The sequence below is a fragment of the Sylvia atricapilla genome, chromosome 5 (genome assembly GCF_009819655.1).
Source record: "Sylvia atricapilla isolate bSylAtr1 chromosome 5, bSylAtr1.pri, whole genome shotgun sequence".
In the NCBI taxonomy this organism is placed as follows: domain Eukaryota; kingdom Metazoa; phylum Chordata; class Aves; order Passeriformes; family Sylviidae; genus Sylvia; species Sylvia atricapilla.
The window spans coordinates 60646942-60671277 of NC_089144.1; the positions used below are offsets into that span (position 1 = coordinate 60646942).

General features: G+C 48.5%; 2 protein-coding genes across 2 annotated transcripts in view; one reads left to right on the plus strand and one right to left on the minus strand.

Annotated features, from left to right (window-relative positions):
* Window positions 1-14727, minus strand: part of DENND2A (DENN domain containing 2A) — a 56350-nt gene extending 41623 nt beyond the window's left edge. The window contains exon 1 of the mRNA XM_066319701.1: window positions 14573-14727. The gene's annotated coding sequence lies outside the window, so the exon portion shown is untranslated. The remainder of the gene's footprint in view (window positions 1-14572) is intronic.
* Window positions 14728-15612: 885 nt separating this feature from the next.
* ADCK2 (aarF domain containing kinase 2) lies at window positions 15613-24334 on the plus strand. The gene is made up of 8 exons (XM_066319703.1): window positions 15613-16542; window positions 17232-17378; window positions 18940-19068; window positions 19718-19813; window positions 21568-21804; window positions 22639-22767; window positions 22881-22934; window positions 23501-24334. The coding sequence occupies exons 1-8, from the start codon at window positions 15613-15615 to the stop codon at window positions 23642-23644; spliced, it is 1866 nt and encodes a 621-aa protein (XP_066175800.1). The 3' UTR covers window positions 23645-24334.
* Window positions 24335-24336: the final 2 nt, after the last annotated feature.

The following is a 24336-nucleotide window of genomic DNA, read 5'->3' on the forward strand; positions in this document are numbered from 1 at the left end:
CCCTCCTCTAATAGGAGTGCTGTGTTACAAACATACCAGTCCTACTACACCAGTAAATCACTTCTAGTGTAAAAGAATTGGAAAGAATTCAGGGTTATTATGCTTACAAGAAACCCAAACATTTGACAGCATAGGAAACAACCTGTCACTAAAAAATAGTGTTCAGCTCATGAACCACACTGGAATTCATTTTTGATGTGGTGAGATAATCTCTGCTATTCTAACATAAATGGGACCCAGAGAGGTCCCTTCGAGGAGCAACTCTGCAAAGAGTTTCCTGGCAGGAAGACAAATTGTCTCACATTCAGAAAGGAAATGAGAGCATTAAAACGAAGAACCTCAACTTCTTCCAAAATAAGTTATCATCAGGGAGACAAAAGGAGCCTCAGCAAATCTCTCCTTCGGTGGCCTTCACCCTGCAGGATGCTGACTCTTGTCCCTCCTGATGAGGATTTAGCACACAGCTTCCTGAAGTGTCCATCACCACAACCTTGGGGCACCATCTGCATGCTCCATGAAACCTTCCTGTACCCACTCCAGGTCCACGACCTTCCACTACAGTCTGTCTCTATCAACCATCACCTTCTGAGCTCAAGCAAAAAGTCACCCACAGATTGCTTTTCGGTTCAGGAGACCCCGCTTCCCTCTGTCTCCTTCAACCTCCTCTTTGCTCCCACCCTCTCTCTCCCACATATCTTGGCTATCACAAAGGCAGAATCTGTTTATTGCAGACCTTATTCTTTATGGACACCTTCCAAGCACAGCACATCATCCCCTCGCTCAGCCTTCCCGAGCAGAGAGCAGGGCCAGGCAGCACGTGAGCTGCCCAAGACTGGGCCATCACCAGGAGGAAGCTCCCACAGCTCCAAGGAGGAATAAACCTCTGCAAAGGGGGCTTGCATTTATTTATTCTTCCAGGAGGAAAGCTGCTCTCGGTGGGCGTGTGCGTGCATGTGTGCGTGTGTTTGTGTCAGGACAATGGGAAAAAGGACAGCGGAGCGGAGCTGCCAGGAAACACTCGGCCATCTGCCCGGGCAGAAAGCAGTTTTTCCTTTCCTTTTGTATCGAGAGGAATGTAGCCGAGGGCCGCCATCCGCCCGTGCTGGGAGGAAATCTGAGCGACTTCGCTTTGCCAGGGAGAGGAAGCGCGGGGGAGGGAGCCAGCCCGGCCCCTGTGGTTAAGCGGTCAGCGCACTCACGGCCAATAAAAGCGGGGGAAAAAAGCCCTACCAAAAGCCCCAAATCCTAGGGAAAAATTGCTCTTCCTCCTCCACCCTTTCGCATGCGGTTTGATACTTTCGATCCCGAGCACAGGCGGCGGGGCAGAGGAGGGCTTCGGAGGGCAATGGCCCGGGGAAAGCAGCACGAGGGTTTCCCAGCGCTGGCAAGAAAGCGACACACAGAGAAAATCAACTCACATCACTGTGTTGCTTGTCCGCCCACACCCTCTCCATGACCAGGAATTTGGCAATCTGAGCACAAGACAAGGCGAGGAACGACCCTTTGCTGGTACAAGGCTGCCCAGCCCCAGCAGAACCCCGGCAAAGCGCAGACCGTCAGGAGCGGGTCTGTTGCAGGTAACCATCCATTCATCCTGCCCCAGGGGCCTCAGTACGGCTTCTGATCACAAAGCTTCGTAAGAGAGGGAAGAAAAGATCTCAGCTCCTAGTACTGTCAAGACAAAAATGCTGGCAAAACATCACGATGGCTTGGTGGCACGTTCTTCTGCCACTTTTTGTGGTAGAAAAGCCCCAGGGAAAGAAAGAAATAAAATAGAGAAGGGCAAAATTTTCAGAAGTGACAACACGACTTTGAAGTTTACGACCCATTTTCACAACCGAGGATCAGATTTTTTTTGTTTTTTAAACAAACGTTCCTACTAGGCTTGCACTTACACTTGCAATCCCATCTCCTCGTTTTAACTCCCAAATAAGTCCCAGCTTTGACTGAGTGAGCTCCACATTGTATTCCTGTGGTGCTTAGGGACATGGTGTGGTGGTGCACTTGGCAGCTTTAGGTTAATGGTTGGACTCCATGATCTTGGAGGTCTCTGCCAAACTAAATGATTCTGCGACTGTAGAAGCAGCTAACATTATCAAAGAATTTAAAGCACACATTCCTTTTTCACTGACTGCAACAGGAGACAGGTCTAGGTATGGCTGGGAAAACCAGGAGCACATTTCTCTGCACCTTCGTGCACCTACGCAAACTCTGGTGCTCACCACGTGCCAGATGCAGCTCCACAGAACTGGCAGGGCTTGCTAATGTGGGAGATGTCTCAGATAACAGATCACAGTCCTGAAAAGGGAATTTCCAGAAGAAATTATTAATCTACATATGTCTAAAGAGCTTCCTCACATCTGGCAGCTTGGAGGAGAGAGCGACACAGTGATGCTGTAAACCTAAGCGTGTCCAGGTCAGCTCTGAACTGACACCTGTGTGCCTGGCCCCTTTCAGAGACATGACACAGGTTTCCACATTCTGTTGTGATGTTTTAATTAAATATTTTTCTCATAAAAACAAAACCATTTGTGTAGCATAGTGGGTGACCTGAAGCAAACTCCTTGGCTGTTTCTCTCTTGATGGGATGAGAGACAAGTTGAGAGGGAACATAGAGACTTGATGTAAGGAAAAGTCTTTTTTTTTTTCACTATGAGGATAAAAGAACTCTTTTCACCATGAGGAAAACAAGAGCTTTGGAACAGCCCTGCTGTCTCCATTACTGGAGGTTTTCAAGACCCAACCAAAGCCCTGAACAATCTGGCCTGAGCTCAGACCTGAACCTATTTGAGAAGGAGGCTGGAGTAAAGGCCTCCTGTAACCCCTCCAGACCTGGATTGTCCTATGATAACAAATCATGGATTACTGTAAAAGTGAGTAAACACTCTCATTTTCTCTGTGGAAAATAGCAACAAAAAATCCCTTTCAAAACATTACTAGATATTTTAGTCTCCAAGTGATACTTTTTTGCTTTCCTCCAACTGATCAGCAAGGAAGCAGTAAAAAATAACTGCCAAAACAAGACATATAATTATGTTATCCCTAACACATTTCTACTGTCTTTTGTCCCTAGTTATTCTGCTGTGCCTAACAAACTTCAACAACTCCTTGGAAACTATTAGGGAGGCCATGAATCCACCAATAATGCTGCCTTGGTAAACAGTGATGAGTTCTGTAAAATTTCACTATTAGAAAAGGAAAATATTTTCTTCCTAAGTTCATTCCACTTTCAGGGAGATCAGGGTACAATTCTTTGAGAAGCGTAAAGTTATTTCATAACTAAATTTAAAATTAACCAACCAACCGACTACTAAATAAAAGTGAGAAATACTGAAAGCATTTATTTGGGAGATTTGGCTTTTCCCTTTGCTGAAATGTTCCTTTGGGCTTCTTGCAGCAAAAAACCTAGAAACAAGAGAGTTGTCAAACAAGCACATATTGTCCACTGCTCTCTTCCAAGGGATGTGGTAAAGCCAATACATACATAAAAGATTTCAATTCCCATTGTTTACTTTCTTTCACATACATGACACTGCTGGATAATGGAGCAAAAGCAGAGCACCCATGCACAACTGCCTCCATCAGCCCTTATCTCACAATTGAAGCAGAGCTGTTTGTACACAAGCTTCCAACCCAGAGAATATGCATCCAAGTTTTGTATTCCAGGGTAACCACCAGGGCATACTTCCACCCAAGATGTTTGGATGTTGTGCTGGACTGGGCCCCGATACTGTTTATTGTGCACAGGAAAAACTCATTACTACAAGGCAGCCAGCACTGACTGCATTTCACAAGGGCACGTTTTACAGGACCCAGAAAAAAAATATCAAAGTAGGAATCTTCTGGAGTTAAACCCTTTGCAGAAGCCCTGTTCCCTGAACTGTTCAATAAATATCATCTCCTTTCATCTTCAATGTTCATAAAGATGCCATTTCCAGTCCAATGCAAGGGGAAATCCCAGCTGCACTGAAGGTGACTGCAGTGATTATGGTGTGGCTTCCATTCCACCCTCCACATTCACCTCACTTCTGCTCAGCCCCATGACACATGTTTGTTACCTACAGAAACACAGGCACACCTCCCTCTGCTCAAGTCCATAAAACCTCTTTGGATGGGATGGGACGGGACAACTCCTACAGGTTCTCACGTGATGTTAAAAGAAAAGAAGGGTTTCCTTTCTATTCTAGGTATTCTAGAAGGGTATTCTATTCTAGGGCAAGAGGTCTCCCACAGGAGAGGGCCAGCACTAGAGTGACCCACCCAGTACAACACCCTGATGATTTACAAGTTCCTCTGTGAAATTATCATCCCCACTGTCCCAAAAGCATCAGCATTACACACTCAGCTTTGAAGATCTGGCTCAGAAAAGAGGCTGTCTGTAAATGAGGTTTTTTCCCCTCTGCAGAAGATAGTGATGGCAGCAAATGCACATTTTCCATAGACTAAATCCTCTATCAACAGGCCAGTTAGATCACAGAATGCTTTAGGTTGGAAGGAACCTTAAGGACTGTCAGGTTCCAACCCCTCAGCCATGGATAGGGACAACCTTCACTAGATCAGGCTGCCTAAAGTCCCATCCAGCCTGGCCTTGAACATCTCCAGGCACGGGGCATCCACAACATCCAGGGACAGGGCATCCTGTTGCAGTGGCTCACCAGCCTCACAGTAAGGAATTTCCTAACATTTAAGCTAAATCTCCCATCATTTAGATCATATATTTTTAGATATTCCTCATCAGAACCACATTCCTTATACAAAGGTAGAAGCTGCCCAAAGCTGCCTCAGTTATCTGCAGTTGAATACAATGGATATTTGATAACAACTGTACTTTCTTTACTGAAAGGAGAATGTCTACAGACATAACTGGAAAACTAAATCTAGACTTGATCTTTTAGGAGAAATCCCCCAAACATTTTCTTCTATTAGAAGAGGAAGAAGAAGAAGAGCTTAAGTAATGCTATACTTGATTTACTTCTTGGTTGGTAAGAAAAATGTTTGGCATTCAAGTAGGCATTCTTCTTCCCATCTCTTCTGTATGTAAAAACTCAAATGTTCAGACTGTATAGCATCTACTTAATAATAAAAATCTTCCCTAAGTGGGTTCACTGCATTCATATTAAAACAATAAATAAGGAAAAGCTTCAGCCCTGAAAATAGGTGAGCAAGAAGTTATCTTTGCTTACACACCTTCCCAAGCAAGAAGAGTATTAGAGATGTACAGTGCTTGCAAATAGTTATCATATAAAAATAAACTCCCAAGAGGTGATCTGTGCTCTAAAGGTACTCTGTCTTCCTGAATTAGCATCTCACAAATTCTGAACCACAGCGTAAAAGTGCCTGTTTCTCTTACCTGATCAGAAATGCTCCAGAAAATAACTTATCTGGTCAAAATGCACTCACATACCTGAAATGCAGCTGCATGGTCTCAGCAATTCAATTTGTATGAATCACAAACAGGTTTGAGTGTTGTTGGATGAGTAAATTACTTATGGTTTCTGACTAACTTAAGTTTTTTTTTTCAAGTTTGATCTAAATTCAGTATGCCCCCAAAAAACCCCAAACCCAACAGGGAGATAGTTTCAAGAAAACATTTGAGGCAATCTGAAGAAAGCTTACAAGAGTGAGGTTCTTTACTGTGAAATGACATTTCTTACCAAAATTTAGCTAAATTGAGGGGGTGTGTGCTAAACCCTCCCTTTACAAGGAGCTGAAACACTGTTTAGGCTTTCTGTCCTTCCTATCTATTTTATTGAATAGAAAAATGGAAGGAAGAAAATAGATGGGGCTACCCTGCCACCTTTCTCCAAGTAGTTAGTTATATTTTTTTTTATTCAGTCACAAAACTGAAAAACCAATATCACAGAATTTCTTCCAAAGCACCAAAAAACCACCTGACCTCACTCTGAGGTCATTGCTCAGCTTAAGTTAATGGAGCAATGACAGCGACATCACCTTGTCCTTGGGGTAACCTCATCCACACACTGTGCTTCACACTGTATCACCAGGTCATGCTGGCTCTGTGAAACTACTGCTTAAGAAAAGGGGCATTATGCATGCTTCTGCTTAACTCTGCATTCAAGGACTTCACAGCAAGTATTACCAAAATCTCCTACATTAAAATACTCTGTTAACGTGTTGAAAAAGAAAAAAGTTACGTGTGCAACAGAGAGAGCGAAACAGCTGATCTGCTGAAGTCTGTCAGGAAAAAAGAATGGGTTGGTGATTACCTGTTTCCAGGGAAAGAGATGGGGAGGGAGAGAGAAAAACTCAATGTAATGCAAGGTCAGGCTTGATTTTTCAAAAAGCAGATCTCAATCAGGAGCCTGAAGTAAAAATAAAACACCCCTCACGGCTCTCTACAGCTTCCTGAGGAGGGAAGTGCAGAGGGAGATGCTCAGCCCTTCTCCCTGCTACCCAGTGATATTACCCCGGGTATGGGAATGGTTCAAAGCTGCAGCAGGGGAGGTGCAGACTGGACATTCAGAGGCATTTCTTTACCAAGAGGATGGCCAAACATTGGAACAGATTTCCTGGAGAGGCGGTCAGTGTTCCGTGTCTGTCAGAGTGTAAAAGGCATTTGGTCAATGGACTTAACTCCTTAACAAGAATGCCTACTCGAATGCTTTAGCTTTTGCCCTGAAGTGGTCTGGCAGCTGGGCAAGATGACCACTGTGAGCCATTCCAAACTCAATCTAGTCTAGGATTTTCTGTTAATAATAAAATAAAGTAATAATAATAAGATTCTAATGAAAGACTGCCTTGAATATGAATGGCAAGAGGGACTGGGTTAGACATCTGGGAACACTGGTTTAAAGGACTGAAAAAGACAGAATTTGTATTCCTGCAGTGGTTGCTGGTCAGCTAAGTCCTTCACTGTTCTAAAACGCCAAGTTTCTGTTTCTGGTAATGTTTCCAGATTGCTTTGGATGAGAAAAATGATTTTACCCCATGCAAACAAACATTAAGTGAGTGGAACTGAAGCAATATATTACATGTCAGAATAAGCTACTAAAAAAACCCCAAGCAACCAAAAAACCACCTAATCAAATTCTGACAACATTTTATGAAATTTCTGCCTTTTAGAGGTGATGCTAATTTTCCTTGAAACATACCCGAAATTGTCTTTGACTAGTAACAGGGGGAAAACCTTGATTTCCCACTGAATTTGAGTAAGCCAAATCATTCTATAAGGAAAGCTTCCTGCTGTGCAAACACGAGGGTATTGATGGGGCAAAGTTTAGCACAGACTAAGCAGCACTAGCTGTCAGCATCCTTCACCACCACAAGTACAGGACTGTTATGTGAGAGGTGACACCATGGCAAAACTTCAGCTTGGAGTCACTCACAGTAAGCTCAGGGGACAGAGACAGAAATCTGATGCAAAAACAGTTACCATGTGTTGGTTTCCCAGTAGGAAAGCTCTCAGGCTTCTCTCAGAGTTTGACAAAGCTGAGAAACAAGAACCAGATAGATCAGGGCTTCTGACATAATCTGGAAAAAGCTCAATATCTTACACATTTCTTTACAGTAACAAATTGTCTTGTAGAATTTGACTAGGGATTGCTGTACATGCAGCCTGGCATGTCAAGGCAGGGAAAACCAAATTCTCAGTTACTTATTCCCAAGCTCCCTGAACTCAAGAAAAAAGCTCTTGTGGACCAGTAGATTGTGGAGGATGCTCCAGGGTCTGGTTTTGGCCAGATGTTGATTTTTGAAGTGCTACATGTGCTGGTGCAGAGACTTCTCAGTTTTAGTAAGAGGCATTTATTTCCCTTTCCTACTAAGCCACTCTGAGCTCTGGATAACCCAAGACTCAACTCCTACCCAAAAGCCCTGCGAAGCCTTTGGGATCACAGCATGCTTTGCAGCTTAAACATATCGTATTTTTGCATGTAGAAAACACGCATCTTCTGCAAGGGCTTAATGTTTTTAAAGAGAAATCTCCAATAGTCTGAGAAGTCTCTGGGAGCTCTTTCCTTTTTAATTTAGAAAGGTGGTATTTGGCTGACACTGGCAAGCAAACTCATATTTATGAAGTGCCCTCTCAGTGTCCCGTGAAATTTGCCATTTCCCTCCATGACAGTCAGCACTATCTATCACGAGAACATAATCCCTCGGGACGGGAGAGCCGAGCCCCTTTGCTGCTCTCCTCTGCAAACAGATGTGTGCACGTTCCCCAGCTCCCAGAGTCACGGCCGCCTTTTGGCAGAGAGCTACAGCAGCTGCACATCTGCAGAGGGGAAAAGCTTTCAGCAGAAACTAGAGGGGGATCTCATCCTCCCCCCGCCCGCAAAGCAAGCTCAGCATTTGTTCCTCTCCAGATGACACCCCGATGGGTTGATTTAATCATTCACACATGCATGCCTATCCACAATGCTTCCAAAATACCAGGCCTGTGACAGCATCTCACCTGAACTGCTTATCAGCAAGCGCTTGGCAAGAGAGAAGCCTTGCAGGATAAGAAGAGAAAATCCATGTTCAAGGGCGCTGCTAATACAAAACGATTCCATAGAATACAAGTGGGCGAGTGAGAGACCACTTGTGATGAGGAGGACACCTAAGAACACACTGAATTTTAAGTCTATGCTCAAAGCACACCACTATCTTCAGCTAGACTGTGTGAAGCCCAGTTCCAAAGTTCCCAGGGCAGGAATGACGTACTGCACTGGGAGCCAAGGCACCCGGATGGGTGGATTTAAGCATGTGCTGTGACCTACATGTCTACCTAAACGTTTTGCCAGACTGGGGGCACAGTGCAGAATATTTAAATGTGGCAGGATCACAGAAACACTTCACCACTTTTATTTCCAAAGGGAAATCTAATTAAAATGCAGATCATCTAGCCATTTACAGTTATCCTGGTTACAAGGAACAGCAAGTCCTTGCTCCCTGAAACAGTCTCTCCAGTGGATTGCCAGAGTCCCCAGTAAGTTTCTGGAAACACAACTTATGTGCCCAAACTTGGTCAGGAGCCATCTGCTTTCTGGGATGTGTAGGAGCAGGAGTCTCAAGGTCTGGCAGGGTCTCATCCAGAACCCTTTCAGCCACTTCCAAGTGAGGTGGCACCTTTCTTCACTCAACCTGCCCCTAACCACCATCAGCTCTTGACATTCTAAGTGTCTGGGCCAGATTTTCAAATGAGCTCAGACCAAAGCTTTTGTGAGTGCCTCTCCAAGACCAGCTTTTCTGCCAAGCACCATCTCCTGCACGGATATCCTACCAAGGCAAAGCCTTTCCATGCACCCCTTACACTGAAGTGTTCAGCCAATCTGGTTACTTACCATGATGCCTGATGAGGAGATGGGCATCAGAAAATACAGCTGCCAGCAACTCCTGGCAGAACTGATATTTAGACTAGGCTCCATTCAGATCAACAGCTCTCTGCTGCACATATTCTAGAGAGAATGAGAGCAGTGGAACAAATCCCCACCAGCATTAGCAATGCTATTTTACAGAGGAGGCAAGAATGGCCACAGTTAAAGGATGTCACACTTGAAAACAAAGCAGTGCTCCTACAACGGCTCACATGGCAGCACCTGCCTTATCAGTGGCACAGCACCAGTAGCAGCAAGTCCCAGTCCACTTCAGGCATCACAGAGAGGGCTGAACCACAGCTGGCTTACCTGTCTAGCTTCCTTACTTTTGCCTTTCACTCTGATCTTCCAACACACATCCCAAAATGGTCCAGGCCCCTTACTCACGCTTCTAGATGAGATCTTGTCAGCACTGCACATGGAGCCAACTGCATGAAGAGCCCATGGGATGGCCAAGGCCATCTGTTACAGGCTTTTCTCTCTGTGAGCTGGTGTTTCTATTTTAACTCCGTCTGCTTCTGGGCCCCTCTTCATCTCTTGCTCCCTCCCATCTCCCTCTCTCTGCTCATGAGGACAGAGTTTCCATCCTGGCCCTGGGCCAGCACATGTATGGGCAAAGGCAGAGCTCAGGAAAAGCCATCTTCTGCTCCTTTTCATCATGTAAACACTGCCAGTTCCCAGTCCAGGAGCACAGGGCTGAGCCAGAGCTCTGCCTGCAGTGCAGGGGACTGAGGACCAGCAGCTGCTGCCCAGGCTGGACAGGGCAGCTCAGCTGCAGGGCAAACATCTCCTCTCCCAGCTCTCCTGCTCCCAGTGAGCAGCCTGAGCCTTTACCCCAACCAAGGAATTTCAACCAAGGAACTGACTGTCAGAAGGCAGACACAGATGCATCTCACATTCAGCAAAGGTCATGTGTAACAGCACATGCAGGTAACAAGCCAAATTCTGGTTTGTGCCAGCCACTAAAAACTGGAAAACCAGAAGACCCCAAGCAAACCTGACTGGCAGTGCCCCAGCACTGGGATGACAATCTTGCCCTAAGAAGGCCTCAGAGATGTACTAGCTCCTAACAAGTCTGGTCAGTAAAAACTGACCTTAAATCACCACGAACTCTTGCATCTGCTTTGCCAAATCTTTGAAAGTAACAGTGTGCCAGCTACAGCTGGTTTCCCTAACCTGGGGAGGGGAAAAAGCACTGAAGCAAAGAATGAACATTATACCGGCACTCACAGCATTCATTCCAGCAGGACATGACTCTTTCCAGCCTCTGCCCTTCCAACTATGCTTGACTTCCCTCTTAACCATGGGACAGTACTACTTTCAAAAAAGACAGCAATTATGTCCACAATACATGTTCTCTGCATAAAAGAAAGGAATCACAGTGTTTCAAACTTCTTGCAAGGAAGATTTCCCATGAGCCTCCTTTTGGGGTTTTTGTTGCACACACAGAGGACCCCACATATGCCCAGAAAATGTTTAGGCAATGTATTAACCTCAGAGCAGTACAACCTCAGGGGTTTCAGCACATGATCACCCCAGCCATCATGCCAGGATTATCTGAAGAGCACAGCCGACATAAGCAACTGCAGGGATGACGGGCTGGAACCACACCATAGGGTTCAGAGCTGCTCAGAGCCGGCTCAGCACAGCAGGGACTGGACCATCCTGATGGCAGAGCCCCAAAGGTGTCTTGCTGCCATGAGTTCCCACTGAGCTCCAGCTCACTGAAAGACATGAACTGGTGAAAACTCAGAGGAGTGGCGGATCCACTGCTTTGATCAGGAAAGGCCTGGGGAATTATGACTGTCACTTCATCAGTCCCATGCCCACAGACACAGAGCACCTTGACCCAACTGAGCAGTGAACCACGGCTGGGAGAGATCTTGAATAGGACCAGCCTATAGGACCTTAAGTATTTATTTAAGTGAGACAGTCATGACACCTTTTAGTGCTGTATATACAGAGACCTTGAACTGAAGAATTGATGCTCAGCCTGTTCTGTGCTAGGTTTCCACCAAAGGACACAGACCTCAGTTGAAATCCCAGGCTGTAGAGCTCAGAGGCTCCAGGGACTCTAGACTGTCTTAGGCACTCACTTCAAGGTCACCCAAGGCCCCTGCAGAAGCTACATTTCAAAAGCACAGCCTTCATGAAGCTGGGAGTTCAGTCATATGGTCATCTTCCCTAAAACCTGGGCTGGAGCCATCCCAAACACCATGCATATCCTCACATTTCAGCCTTTGCTTCAATTTCCAGGAGCTGATAAACCATCTCCAAGGTGAAGACGAGAAAAAAAAAATCCCATAAGGAAGATCAACATTCTATTGCCCTTTCCATTGCACTTCAGAGCTTCAGTCAAGAAAACACTGTCTCTTTTCCTGCTTTGTGCTGTAAAATGGTGCTTACAGATACCTCAGCTACAATGTTATTTGAGCTGTATCTAAGCAAAGCCAGGATCACTTATTTACTGTCCGGACTTGAATGAAACAAGAAATTTCTTTCCAGCTCCATCCCACTCCCTCCTTCCCTCCTGAGAGTCTTTCCAGCCTGTAAGGAACTGCTATGCAAGTGCATTAAAAGTCCTATTTCAGCATTTCTTTCATTGTAGAGGGCTCTTCCCGCCAGCACTTGAGATCCTGCCAAAAGACATATCAGCCACTAGCACTTAAATCCTTCCGCTAAAAAATACTTCCCTAAAGAACTCACACCCCAGTTCTGAGGGCCTAAGATCATCACAATTAACCAGCTTCAACAGGAGTTTAAGAGAGGTCCTTCTCTACTCTCATAGCCTTTTCTCCCCTTGGTCTGGCCTCCACTTAGGAAGAAGCAGCTTCCACACAATTCCAGTCAGGAAATAAATGTCAGGTGTTACAAAAGGAAGGGAGAACCAGCTGCTTTGAATGATGCATTCAGGGGATCCAAAAGTACATGGCACTTATCAGACACTTCTGAAATGCCCAGCATCTCTCCATCTTTAAGAGACTGGCTCTGTTGTGTGATGATTTCATCGGCAAATTTCTTAAATTTGGGGAAGGATAGAGCTAGCTTCTATGCTCCCATAGAGTGCCCAGCAAAATACAGATTTTAAGTCCTGTCCGTATGAATTAGTTGATGGTTGATATTAAGAACAACTCGTTGGAAAAGCTACTCCTGGATTAAGATCATCTCTGAAAAACACTGTTTACGTGGTCTTCCTCTATTATCTCTTTGTCAAAATGAATATTTCTAACATGTAAATACACCAGGCATGAGAGATAGAGACTTTTGTAAGTGTCTGACAAAGGACCTAAACGCTCTTCTTGTTTCTGGAGAACAGAAAGCACACACAAAGGTTGTCTTTGCAGACAAAATGTCCTGAGAGCTTTCCCAAGGCAGCAAGCTGGGGGCAGTACTGACAGCAGCACTTGGGGACACTGCACATGCACTTGTGTCTTCTACAAGGAATACTGCACTTTGGATGCGAGCTGATGAACAGGGAGAATCTTCTGCGTGGACTGCTGAAGGCCAGCCCAGGCTTTCCACACACAACCTTCTCACCCACGCAGGCAGAGAGTGGTCCCGGCAGAGCCATAAATCTTTACTCTGCTTTTTACATCCCCGGCCACTCCAGCGCCCTTTGTTTTCAGTGCTTTCTCTTCCGTTTCTCAAAAAGGCGCTCTATTACCCTGGGAAATCCTGTGGCTTTCCTCTCATTTCCATACTTAGCATTTTCAGTTGCTTCCAAGCCTGACCCAACGTAACAGTTATCCATTTTCACAGGCTGAAACGCTGCCTGGATTATTTTAAAACCCCAAACAACAACCCAACATGCACCAAACCCCGTAAACACTACCCCAATGACAACAATTCGGAACACAACACAAGGGTGGAGGAAACGCATTCCTTTCCTCTGCCAGGATGCAATAACAGCTCCCTTTTCAGCGGTTCAGAAAACAGAGCCAGTACACATTACTGGACCTCACTACCACACACCAAGAACCAGCTGTGAGTAAGGTGGCAGCCAACACAGAAAACAGCTTTTTAATCCACCATCAAACACCAGCAGCTCCCCTCACAGCAGCAAATAAAAGTCCCGTGCAAATCCCTCTGGTCATCTCTTTATCCTTCTAGCTGAGTTTGAGGCTGGAGATGCTCTTCTCTAAAAGCAAGAAACTTAAACAACTACTTAAATGGCAATAGTAAAGGTGGCTGGGAATACCTCAGGGTCAGGAACGACTTGCTGACCTGTCTTGGAAACAACCTGTGTTCTTGTAAAGAGCAGAATTAAGGGCCCACGTTTAGCACTTAGTCGCTGCTCCTGCGAGGAGGCTCCAGTGCAGACCCAAGCAGTCAGGAAGCCTCACCCTCTCATGACCATCACTTTTCCAGCACCAAGCATCAAGAGACATTCCTACTGGACACTCAAAAAGCCCAAACCTCTGAAAGTGTCCCAAATACACCTGGCACGGCTTTACCTCCCAGTTTGCATTTGACACCTTGGGACCACGGCAGCAGCCAGCTGTAACTTCCTTGTTCCCTCCCCAAACAGCATTCCCCTGCAGGAACTCCATCCCTAATCCATTAGCGCCCATTATCCCTGGGTACGAGAGCGGGAAGGCAAGAAAGCGTTTTTCTCCCCAGGACAGGTGAATACTCCCACCGATCCCCACCGGGAGCCAGAAATGCCCCAGGCTGCACACAGCTGCAGGCGTTCCTTCCAGCGGAAGGCAAAGAGGAAAGCAGGCTATCCAGAGCAGAGAGGGAGAAGTGCAGGGCTAACAGCACAGCGAGATTCAGGGTTCTGCAGAACGGAGAACTCTGGCTGTTTGCTCCAGCAGGGCCCGGGCTTCCCCCAAAGAATGTGTTTAGCGTTTCCTCTTCTGTTTTGTGCTGGAGACCGAGGCAGGGTTGAGTTCACTCAGGGGCCCCGTGCTGGGTGGCGGGGCTGCCGCTGCTCCTCCGCCCCACCGCTCCCGACCCGCTCGGGTCGGCTTCCCAGCAGCTCCCCAGGTCCCCAGGCCCCTCTCCCGCCGGCCGAGCCCCGCTCCGGCTGCGGGCCCGCCCCGCGCCCAGCGGGAGCAGCAGCCTCCCCGTCCCGGCGGGAAAGCGGCGCTGCCCGGGAGCGCGGGGGGATTCGGCCGGCGGCCCCCGCTCTCCCTCTCTGCAGCCGGGATGAAGAAAAACCAGTTGGGGGGCGGAAGGGAAGAGGGAATCAGAGACTTTTCGGAGCGGCACCTCTGCCCGCTGTCCCGCGTTAGCGTCCCCTCGGCGCTCCCTACCTTCCTCGGCGGCGGCAGCGGAGCGCGGGGGCCGTGTCCCGACATGACGGCGGCGGCGCCCGGCGCCGGGCTGGCGGCTGCGGACCCGCGGCTGGGGGCTCCCCGCCCGGCCCCCGCCGCCACCACCGGCCCCGGCCCCGGCCCCAGCCCCGGCCGCCCTCCGGCGGGAGCACCGCCCCGTCCCGTCCCGCCCCGTCCCGCCCCGCCGCCGGGGAGCCGCGCCCGCCCCTCGCTCCGGGCGTGGAGCATCCCTGCTGCCCGCACGGGGAAGGGGGATGCCCGAGCGAAGCGACGGAGTGCCGGTGTCGAGGCCCGCAGGGCAAACCGGAGCGGAGTGAAAAGCCGCTGTTCTGGTTGCAGACTGAAAGATTTCCGGGGAAACACAGAAAGTCCTGACTTCTTATCAACCCAATACCTGTCACTGGCACGGCTTCCCGAGGCTGATCGGGTCAGAGACTCATGGCGGGAGAGCACCTGGCCAGGTGCAAGGCGATTTCTGCCCCCTGATCTGAGACTGCGTATTGGGGAAAGGTTCTTCATCCAGGGGGTGATCGCACCGGAACAGGCTCCCCAGGGCAGCACCTGACAGAGCTCTGGAGGCGTTTGGACAGCGCTCTCAGGCACATGGCGCGGCTCTCTGTGCAGGCCCGGGAGCTGGGCTCCATGGTCCCGCTGTGTCCCTTCCAGCACAATGTTTCCATTCAGTGTTTCTATGATTCAAAACAGATGGAGGTGCCAAGGCCCCCGGCCCAAGCGCGGCCCCTTCCCGCCTGTCCCGGTCCCGTACAGCCCGATCCCGAGGGGACACTCTCGGTGCGGAGGGGACGGCTCGGGCACGCGCCTCCCTCACGGCTCTCGGGGGCCGCCCGCGTGCCCGCGCGCGAGCTCCCGCCGGGGCCTCGCTGCTGGCCCTTTAAGGGGCGGGGCGTAGCCGCGCTCCGGGGCGCTGATTGGCCGGGCGCGCCCCCCTCCCGCCCCCTGCCCCGGCGGGGTCGGCGCGAGCGGCGGGCGCGCGCGGGGCGGTGGCGGGAGCGCGCGCGATGGTGGCAGGCGGAGCCGCGCGGCTGCTCCCGCTCCCGCCGCTCGCGCGCGCCGCCGCGGCCAGGATCAGGCCCTCGCTGCCCGGGCGGGCGGGCGCGGGGCGCTCCGGGCTGCGCGCCGGCCGCTGGGGCGCCCTGGCCTTGGCCGCGCCCGCCGCCGTGCCCGCCGGGACCGGCTGGAAGGAGAGGCCGGGGCAGCGCGGCCCAGCGTGGGCGGCGGAGCGCGGCGCGGAGCGGCCGCCCCGGGGGCTGCTGCGGCGCCTGGCGCTGGTGCTGCGGCTGGGTGTCCGCGCCTGCGGGCTGCTGCTGCGCTTCGGGCCGCTGCTGCTGCTCTACCCGCTGAGCCGCCTGTGGCCCGGCATGGGCCCGCGGTGGCTGCGGCTGCTGCGCAGGGCGGCCGAGGCCGCCGGCCCCACGTGTGTCAAGCTGGGCCAGTGGGCCAGCACCCGCAGGGACCTCTTCTCGGAGGCCTTCTGTGATGAGTTTTCCAAGCTGCACGTCGAGGTGAGCCCGCACCCGTGGGGCCACACCGACGCGCTCTTGAGGAAGGCCTTCGGTGAGGACTGGACGGGCATCCTCAAGTTCCCGAGCCGGGAGCCGGTGGGCTCGGGCTGCGTTGCCCAGGTGTATAGAGCCTATGCTGACCTCGCTGCTATTGCCGGCTCCCGGGCCAAGGAGCTGCAGCAACGCTCGGAGTTCAGGTCCGCCTTCGAAGCGTGGGAAGTGTCAGGCTTTAGAGGCCTCCTCGGGTGGCTGAGAAGGAGGAAGAGCAAGGAGATACGGGATGAGAGGAGCAGGGAGGAAATGAGTCCTGCAGACTGCTCCCAGGGAAGTCCCGTGAGTAGGATGTCCCTTGTGGAGCAGAGGGCCAAGCCACTCCTGGACGCTAATCTGTCATCAGCCAGACAGCTCATGCCTGTAGCCATTAAAGTAAGTCATGTGCCTGAATGGTAGATGTATGACAATGGAGCGGGGTGGATGAGGTCCGTCAGATTTTATCTCCCATGGAGAGGAGTAGCTGGCTAGGGCCAGATAGAACAAAAAGGGATGCTGTCTCTTGATGTCCTTTCTCAGTGCTTTTGTTCCACCCATCCACAACTCACACTTGCAGTGGCCCCAGCTCTTCCCAGATGGAGAGCTCAAGATTTGATGTGGCATGTGGGTACTAGGAATGGCTCCAAGGGCCAGATTTACATTAAAAAAATTAGTATTAAGGTTGCACCTTCCAGCAACCAACCTCCAGACAGCAAACTTCCTTCTCTGCTCACATGAAGAAATCTGGAACATATAAAGTGCATTCCAGCAGAGTTTATTTAAAGAAATCTTATATTCGGGCAGCTTCAAATACTAATCAGGGACAGGGCGAGACTGAAAGTGGGGGAAAATGTCTTTGGGTGAGACTGTCGTCTCCGGCGCAGATACACTGAATTTGACAATGATACAATGTTTCTCTATGACCTAATCAATGGCAAAATGTGAATTCTTCTGAGGACTAGCCGAGGAAGCTGGTTGCCTCCCATTCTAATAAGCTGAGTTCTGTATATTTGAAATGTATCACTTGAGCTCCTGGAAATGGAGTGTCTGGGGGGTTGATGTTGCCACTGCTCATTCACGTGCAGGTACTTCACCCTGGGCTGGTCCACCAAGTCCAAATGGATCTGTTCCTCATGAAAATGGGCAGCCGCATCATTGGACTTCTCCCGGGGTTCAAGTGGCTGAGTTTGACTGAGATTGTGGAGGAGTTTGAGAAGCTTATGATGCAGCAGGTATGTGCCAGGCCATGGTCCCCAGCTACTGAATCAAAACTGCCCTTTGTCTTGCTACTGCCGGCTCTAACTGTTCACACCACTACATTTTAAATGGTTAGATTAAGGCCGGCTTGTTCTTTATTCTTTAGTCTAATCAAATCACATAGCATTACTGTAGGAAAGCTTATAAGCTCACTAAGTAGCAAAGCAATGAAAAAAACAGTTTTTATTAGATATACAATTATTTTTTAGACTTTGAAAATAATGTTTAGATTTTGAATGTGCTTTCTAGTGGAGAGCCTGAGCAGCTAGCTAGCCATATCACAGTCCTTTTTGCAGCCTTGTGAAAGGTGAACACTTGTGAGACACCTCTCCTTAGGAAAGTATCTCTCCAAGCAAGTCCCCAGGCATGTGGGGTTTTTTTCTGTAATTCTGCATATATGTTTGCAGTGTGTGCTCACCAGTCATGTTTGTTAGCACTGAGATAGATAGATAGATATAAATAATGTTTTCACAGAAGTCAATAACCCATTCTACTGTGTATTATCATCAGACTCACAGTGTCAGTAAAATTTTGCAAACAGATCTGAAAACTGATTCGCTAATGTCTTCTTCTAAAGATACAATCCTGAAGCATTGCTACTATCAAACTTACAAAGATTTTGCTGCAGGCTTAATTAGGCTTATGTCTCTATAAAATGAGCCATTATCTGCTAATTTCATTTTTGTGTCTAGATTGCAGAGTCTGAAGTCTGTATGTAACAAACTTTTGAACACCTTAATTATTTTCTATAATTGCAAAACCTCTGCCCAGGTTTCTATAATTGCAAAACCTCTACCCAGTAAATCGATGCTGGGAACTGTTGACTGTGGTCAGATGTGGCTCAGGGTCATTCGTACCAATTTGGCAGAGCTTGGGTGGATTGCAGAAGACTGAGGGTTAGGAGAGCATCTTATAGGCTTATTGTAGCTTTTTGCCTTTGCATGAAGAGGAAGTATTCCTGGGATACTCCTCATTGCCAGACAAGGAAGGTGAGGCAAGGTTATCCTGCCTCCTTGAGCAGTAGCAGACAGTAGAAGAGATGCCCTTATGTCAAGACACTGGATCACTGAAGAACCAGGGTCTGGACTTGGCATAGTGGATTATTTTGGAGACATTACAATTAATTTCTTCTTGCTATGGCTGCATCTCTGTCAACTGAGGCTGCAGTTCTACTGTCCTGTCTGCCTGCCTTGCTATTTGGACAGCAAGCTTCAGTTCCAGATAGGATTCAGTTTAGGATCTTTTTGAATATAACGTCGTATTTTTGAATATAACGTGGCCTATTTTGAGACACCATGCCTCTAAGTAAGGCACCCATATTTCAAAGGTGTTGGGCTGTGGACCATCCATTACCCAGTCTGCTCCTTTTCCATCAGGGAGGCTTTGAGCCTGTAAAAAACACCACCCTAACTTTGTTTCCATTCTAGCTTTGGGACTAGTTTTGTTGGTACTGAGTACTGCAACTCACACAGGATCCCAAAGATCTAATCCTAGCTGAATCTAATTGCCAACCTGCTTCTCTGTTTCTCTCTTGAGATTGACTTACGCTACGAAGCCAGAAATCTGGAGCGCTTCCGACAAAATTTCCTAGATGTCGATTTTGTGAAGTTTCCAACTCCCCTCTGGCCCTTGGTAACAGCAGATGTTCTAGTGGAGACATTTGAGGTAAGAATTGCAGAGTCTGGGTGTGATGGCAGCAGCAAGAAGGCCCCAAGGAGAACATGACAAGGAGGTGTTTCTTTTTGAGAAGGAGGGATCAGAGGGATAAGGATGCTTTTTTCTTGTTTGCTTAAGGAGATTGATGTCCTTCCTTAGGGTCTCTTCCACTATTTTTGTTTGGAAGCAGTGCATCCCTGAAGACAGGTAGCAGACCACTCCATATAGATGTGAACACTTGGCCTGAAACCAAGCAGACCAGGCAGCGTGTCCAGCCACCCTGTGCTTGCCTGTGCTTTGCAAACCAGCACTGCACTTCACCTTTCCTCTGTGGTGGGTCAAAGCAAGGATCTCAGCAATCTGACAGTTTCTGATCCTTGCCTCACTTCCCTTGTGGAAGACCAAAGCTAGTCACAGGCTTAGTTTTCCTGCATGTGACCCTGGCAAGGGTGTTTCTGTCCCTGGAATACCATCTGTCTTTCCAAGGAACAAACCCTTGGTTCTCTAATGTTCTCCATCACACTAGGTACAGGCTCTTTCTGCCAAGTCCTTTCTAGGGTGTTAACATCACCTTCCCCCCACTCGTGGCACCCAGGTAAAGGTGTGTTTGAAGGTGGGATGCAGGGGGTGTTTGACTCCAGCTCTGTCTCTGTTTCAGGAGAGTGAGCCCATTTCACGCTACCTGCATGTGGGGATTGGCACGGAGCTGCGGCAGAGACTGGCCAAGATGGGCATGGACATGCTGCTGAAGATGGTAGGCACTTGGCTGGGGCTGCAAGTGAAGGTTGTTTTCCTGCAGAAGCTATTCAGTTTGGATAATAAGACAGTGTGGCTAAAGAGAGAACCCATTTGCTTCCTACCTGTACCTGGTCTGGGTAAAGCCTGGTCTGGACACACTCCTGCCTGGGCTCTGCCAGGCAGAGGGGCCATATATCTGCACACAGTAGGACTGGCCTGTGCACCTCAGTCAGCCTTTGCTTAGGACACCCACTGATCCATTCAACAAATACTCACATATTGCCCCCATACCTTAATGTGCACCATTATTAGCAAATGTCGTGCAGAGATTGTGGATGTGACTCAGAAGGAAAACAATGAGCTGGTTTCTTCATTTATCATCTCCTCTAAAACTGCCTTTTTGTTAGGGAGAACTAAATCTGGATTAAAGACAACAAATTTGGCCAGATTTAGCTTCTGGCTATCTAGATTTTTGTAGCTGAAATAATCTGGAAAGGAGTGTTGAGAAGGTGGTACAAGTGTCTTGTGACATGAGAACCAGCAGGGAAGAGTTGCAGAAGCTTCTGACAGTACTGAGTGTGTGGGCAGTGTGTGTCAGATGAAATGGTGCTGCTGGCTGCAGCATTGTGCAAGGGCAGTAGTGAACCTCCAGTTCTGACTCCAGGTAGTGTGACAGGCACCAAAATAGCTTTCACCACTCAGAAAAGCAGTGTTGGAACCAGAATAGTTTTATGCTAAGATTGGTTTCAAATTTTAGGAGCAGAAAAAAATTAAAGAGTGAAGAAACATTATGTCTGTAAGTAAAACTAATACCCCTTTCTTGAGTACTCTGAAGTTCTAGTCCCTTGCTGTCCAGGACCCTCCATTTCAAGGGCTGTAGTGCAACTAGAAGAGGTGCAGAGGAAGGTAGATAGGCTGATTACTCTTGTGGAATGGCTTCCGTACCAGAATGGTGAAATAATTTCGACTCTTAACTCTGGAAAGCAGAAAGATGAGTAGCTTATGAAAGAGATTATGCAGTCATGAGTGCACGAGAATGAATATGGATCTATTGTGTAGGGTTTCTCAATAAGGAGGACATAAAATTAGCAGAAGTCATTTTTTTCAGGCAACACCAAAACCATATTTTTTCATACAGCTCTAATTATTTACATGGCACTTGAACAAATTCATAGGAAAAATCCATGAAATAGAAAAATAATCTCCTTGGGACAGGAAGTCCTGCAGTCCCAGGTGGCCAGGAGGGTTAAGGGGGGGGAAGTAATGCTTTGTTGTTGTTAATGTCCTCTCACCTTTTTCGTCTTTTTGTTCTTTCCTTTCTGGTGCTAATTGTTAGCAGAGTCAGAGAAGAGCTTATTTCCTCTTCTCGTTATCCTCACTTTTCAATACACTTGCAATGTGGGTTGGTGTCCTGCACTAGACAGACTTAACCATTCACTACAACCTTTGCCACTGAATGGCAAACGACCTGGTCTTCCTGCGTTACTCTTTGCTAAGGCCCACCAGTGCGCCTCAATTTAGGGCTAATTGCCAAAGGGCGCTGCCATTCCCTGCTGGCACTCCTGGCTGTACTACCTGACCTCTAGCAAACACTGGGCTGCTTCACACAGCTCTGCGACTTGCCGAGTACCAGAGCGGGTCTCTGTGGTGCCGCCAAGGGTTCTGCCCCAGATCATTGGTAAGGACAGAGCACGAACAAGCCGTTTGCCCGGGGGCTTTGGCGCGACCATTGCTGGGAACGAGCCTCTCTCACGCTTACCTGCCCTCCAGATCTTCGTGGACAACTTTGTGCACGCCGACCTGCACCCCGGGAACATCCTGGTGCAGGGCACGGCGCTGCCGGAGCGGGCGGCTGCGGTGGACGTGTGCGACACGCTGGTGCTGGAGGTGCGGCCGGCGGCGCGGCGGCTGTGCCTGGTGCTGCTGGACGCCGGGATCGTGGCCGAGCTGCGCAGCGCCGACATGCGCAACTTCCGCGCCGTGTTCACGGCCGTGGTCCAGGGACAGGTGAGGCCCCTCGCAGGCCTGGGGCTGGCAGGCTGAGCCCAGGGAAGGGACACGCCTGCAAAGTCTGGTGGCCAAAGTGAGAGTTTTCTATTTCGCCTTGAAATGCTGAGGGTCAAGGGGCCTTGCTAGCATCGTATCCCTAGGCACAGAGATAAGTTGTTCAGCTGCAGCAAGGAGGCTGCCAGAGTGGAGCAATTTCAGGGCCCCAGGAAGAAGGTACTAAATGGGAAGTGTTGGCTGCCCCTTCCTGGTTAGGATCTGCTGCAAGTTAGGACCGCCTGGGAGCCACTGTTGCAGAATCTATCAGTTTTGCTAGAGAAGAAGAGGGAATGGGTTAACATCTTGATTTGCCACACGTTCCCCTCTGCAGCCTTGCTGCTGGAAGGCCCATATGCCTTCCTCCATTTTGCTGTTGTGTAGGCAACTGTAGAGGAGAGGAAGGAAAACAGGTGTGTGTGGAGGGGCCTGACCTCTGCTAGGCTCTTCCATGTGAGGGGAACTACATTATCCTCCTCCCTCCTTGAAACTCAGTGTTAGATGGACTAGAGAACCCAGTGCTGGTGTCTCCTGTTCATTCTGAGAACAAGCATTGTGCTCCTACCTGCCTGTTGCTGTCTCCCAGCTGCAGGGTGAAGGGCTCACTAACACACCTCAAGAGGGACACATTTTATGCTGGTCTGCTGAAGCATGCCAAAGGATCCATGCTAAACCCTGTATCCAGGCCTATCCTGTGCTGCCAGGGGCACTTCTCAGCTACTAAAAGCAAGAACTGCAAGGATCTGATTGCAAGTCCAGTGATCAGGTTCTGATTGTGCTGTTCAACATGTTCCTCAGGGGGAGAGGGTGGCAGAGCTGATCCTGCACCACGCCCGTGCCAACCAGTGCCAGGACATCGAGCGCTTCAAGGCTGAGATGGCAGAACTCGTGACCAAGGCCCGGGGGAACACCATTGCCTTGGGAAAGGCAAGTGCACCATGTCACAGTCTCACTTACCTGAAATTCGGTGCAACTTGGCACTGAAAACTGAATCAAAAAGGTTTTTTGATCAGCTTTTAAATTCTCCTTGTGTATTCCAGCTTCAGGTGGGAAATCTCCTCTCAAGTGTCTTCAAACTATTGATGACCCATAAGGTGAGGTCCTGTCCCCATCTTTAACAGCTGGAAGTTCACGTGGGGAGAGAGAACTACTGGCAACATGAGGGGCTAACAAGGAGGGGGACTGATTTCTGAAACCAGCTGCTAGGAGAGGAATTGCAGGAATGCATCCAAGCGTTGCCAGGCTTGCTGTTTCTCAGGTCTTACACACACTTTGCCAAGACAATATTTTTTTTTGGTCTCGATACTTCCTTTCATACTTGATATTGTTTACTAAAAGGAGTATTTTTGTAACAGTTTTTCCTACCTTTTTATATTCCCTTAGACTAGAGATACTTCCTTATAACTGATTATTTGGGGAACAAGTTTTCACAGTTGCAAACAGCTTTGGAAATCAAAAGACCTATGGTGGCTTGAACTAGGGTTGTCAGCCACAGTGCTGCACAGTCCAACTGGTGGAGTTGCATTATTTTTTCAGGTGTGCAAATGCTCTTCCCAGCTTCTTCCATTCCCTCTCAGCTTAGGCAGAGCTGGTACCTTGGTTAAAGGGGTAGAGAAGAAAATAATGCCCACTGAGTCCATTCAGTCTGTTGTGATTTTAGGTGAAGCTCGAGAGCAATTTTGCTTCCATCATCTTTGCCATCATGGTTCTGGAAGGACTGGGACGTTCACTGGACCCTGAATTGGATATCCTGGAGGCAGCTAAGCCACTGCTCATCAGAACTGCAGCTTCTGCCCTCAAATAGACTCCTGTGGCTGCTGCTCCCTCCCTGTGGGGGTTACCTGTGCTGCCTGTGAGCTGCCATAGAGCAAAGCTGGAGGTGGGGAGTCTCTGTACCCCAGGGATGTGGTGTGTAGTGGTTCCTCTCCACTAATGCTGCCTTTCAGCCAAGCACCAGGCATAGGATGATCAGAAGGTCTGTTCCAAAGAGCAGGAAGAATTTGCACAGTTGGACATTTCCCATTCATTGCACAGTTCTAAGACCTAATGTGCTCTGGTAGTTTTTAAAAACATCTTCAAAAAGATGTTCATTGATCAAGTCTGTTTTAAAATATATCAGGTTAAATATTTCATTTACTGACTTGACACTTACCTGTCACTGTGGTATGAGACATGATGTTCTAGCATTACCTAAGCAAGACATTCAGGCTGAAAAAAGCCAGTAAAACTGTTTGTCTTTTGTACTTTTAACTTCTACTTTTATTGTAGAAGTGTCCAATATCCTGCATGTAGCAGTCTGTTCTTAGTCACTTTGGATGACAAAAACAGACTATTTTAATTTTTTTCAAACTCCTGTACTCTAGTACATTATGATAGGAGTTTGGATTATAAACAGCATAATAAAATATTTACCTAGGCAGAAAAAAAACTAATTCCATAATAAAAAACAACTTATGGGAATATTTGTCCTGGTCTTAATTTTTCTGTTTCTGAAAA

What these genes read in the sequence shown, in the direction of transcription:
- ADCK2 (XM_066319703.1), top strand. Translation starts at nt 15,613, where the DNA reads ATGGTGGCAGGCGGAGCCGCGCGGCTGCTCCCGCTCCCGCCGCTCGCG. An exon ending in ACACCATTGCCTTGGGAAAG is followed by an intron (nt 22,768 to 22,880) that starts GCAAGTGCACCA and finishes TGTGTATTCCAG; the next exon opens with CTTCAGGTGGGAAATCTCCT. An exon ending in AACTATTGATGACCCATAAG is followed by an intron (nt 22,935 to 23,500) that starts GTGAGGTCCTGT and finishes TTGTGATTTTAG; the next exon opens with GTGAAGCTCGAGAGCAATTT.